At 44.3% G+C, this 1689-nt stretch overlaps 1 protein-coding gene across 1 annotated transcript; it reads right to left on the bottom strand.

Annotated features, from left to right (window-relative positions):
• Window positions 1–806: 806 nt before the first annotated feature.
• Window positions 807–1688, bottom strand: TM35_000031780 (uncharacterized protein; the record flags this gene model as incomplete). Its single annotated transcript, XM_029021945.1, has 1 exon — window positions 807–1688. A coding segment is annotated over one exon (882 nt), but the record flags the coding sequence as incomplete, so codon positions are not given.
• Between the last annotated feature and the right edge of the window lies 1 nt (window position 1689).

Below are 1689 nucleotides of genomic sequence, written 5' to 3' on the forward strand. Positions count from 1 at the left end.
CCACGGGATACACCACGGCCACTGGGACTGTCATTATCAACAGCAGCAGCAGCCGTCATGGTATACCCGCAGGCACAGCACAGCACAACGGCCAACACACACATCACACGGTGCGTCATCATCATCATGAGAGAGACAATAGTTTGGTTTGAGTAAAAACACTGATCTAGAAAGAAAGACAATCAAAAAACAAAAAGTAAAGAAAATAACTGAAGTATCAAACATGTTAAGACACACAAATCGATTACCACTATGGAAACTCACATCGTGAAAGTAAAACCTACCAGTTAAAGAATGCAATACAGCGCAATAACCTTAGTAAGAGTAAAAACAAAAAAAAAGCCCTCACTCACAATTATATCAAAAAAGGCTCAGCGACCCAGCAAAACCAACAGAAAACAAAAAACAGTTATTAAACTATTAGCCCAATTTACCCAGTAAACATAGAAATACACACCAACTATGGGTGTAAGTCTATATATGTGTGTATACAAGCAATTATAAATATAAGTTCATCTGTTACTATTTCTTCTTTTTTCCCACTGTAAAAAGCAGTTCATCATCATTACAGTGCAAGCAAAGGTGCACACACAGAGAGAGTCCAAGAACACACACACAATGGAGTAGCAATAATAACTATTATAGGATAAACACAGAGAGAGCAAAAACACACACAAAACACAATAACATTCAGAAACAAAAAAAGAAGAATAAAATCCCAACAGGTGGAAGATTAATTAGACTGTAGGGGATGTATGCAAAAAAGAAAACAAAGGATGACCTGAGTCACACCACCACCACCACAATCAGCACACAAGAATACAGGCCAGTGTAACCACAATCAGTAGTGGTACACGCACCCACACAGAACTGCTGATACTGCTGCTGCTGTCTGTATCAACCTTCTTGTTGTTTGTGAGTTCAGGAGGAATTGTTGTTGTTGTGGTGGTGGCAGTTGATCCTTCATTAGTGGGTGTATTGTCAGTTTCAGGGTTCGTACTCGCTGAGTTATTCGTTGATGTCTCTGCAGAATTACCACCTTCCGCAGTTCCATCAGTTTGAGAAGATTCAGAAGTAGGAGATGATTGTGCACCTGTACCTTCTCCACTGGCTGCACTGGTGTTGACTGCGCTACTGTCATTGGATGTATCACCAGTTTGTTGAGGTTGCTGTGGTGAAGGTGGTGAAATTGAGTTGTCTTTCACCCCAGGAGTTGCATCTTCACTTTGTATTGGATCTTCACGGCCACCTTGCTGCTGTTGAATTCCTTGACTACTTCCTGCAGAATCCACTTTTCCCCCTGCAGCACCCTCTGCACCAGGTCCACCGTCCCCCATCTCGTTTTCAGGAGTACGGTTAGTAGTAGTGACGTCAGCTTCACTACGCTGTTCACTCGCCTGAGAAGGTAGGCCACCACCACCGTCAGTACCGTGCGGTTGACCACTTCCAGATTGATTCTGATGACGACCGTGGGTGTTAAGCTCTTGAGCAGCACCAGGAGGTGCAGGACCACCAACACCAGGAGCAGCAGCCTCAGCACAAGGTTTACCGTCATCAGAACGTTGAGTACCTTCATTAGGGCACGTAGGAGTACCTTGGAGAAGAATCTTTGTCTCACTCTCCGTATCAGGGACTTGGTCGGAAAGATCGGCGGCAGGCACTTCTTCAGCGAGGACGTGCACACACGCA

The sequence above is a fragment of the Trypanosoma theileri genome (assembly GCF_002087225.1).
Source record: "Trypanosoma theileri isolate Edinburgh chromosome Unknown TM35_Tth_3_V1, whole genome shotgun sequence".
Taxonomy (NCBI): domain Eukaryota; phylum Euglenozoa; class Kinetoplastea; order Trypanosomatida; family Trypanosomatidae; genus Trypanosoma; species Trypanosoma theileri.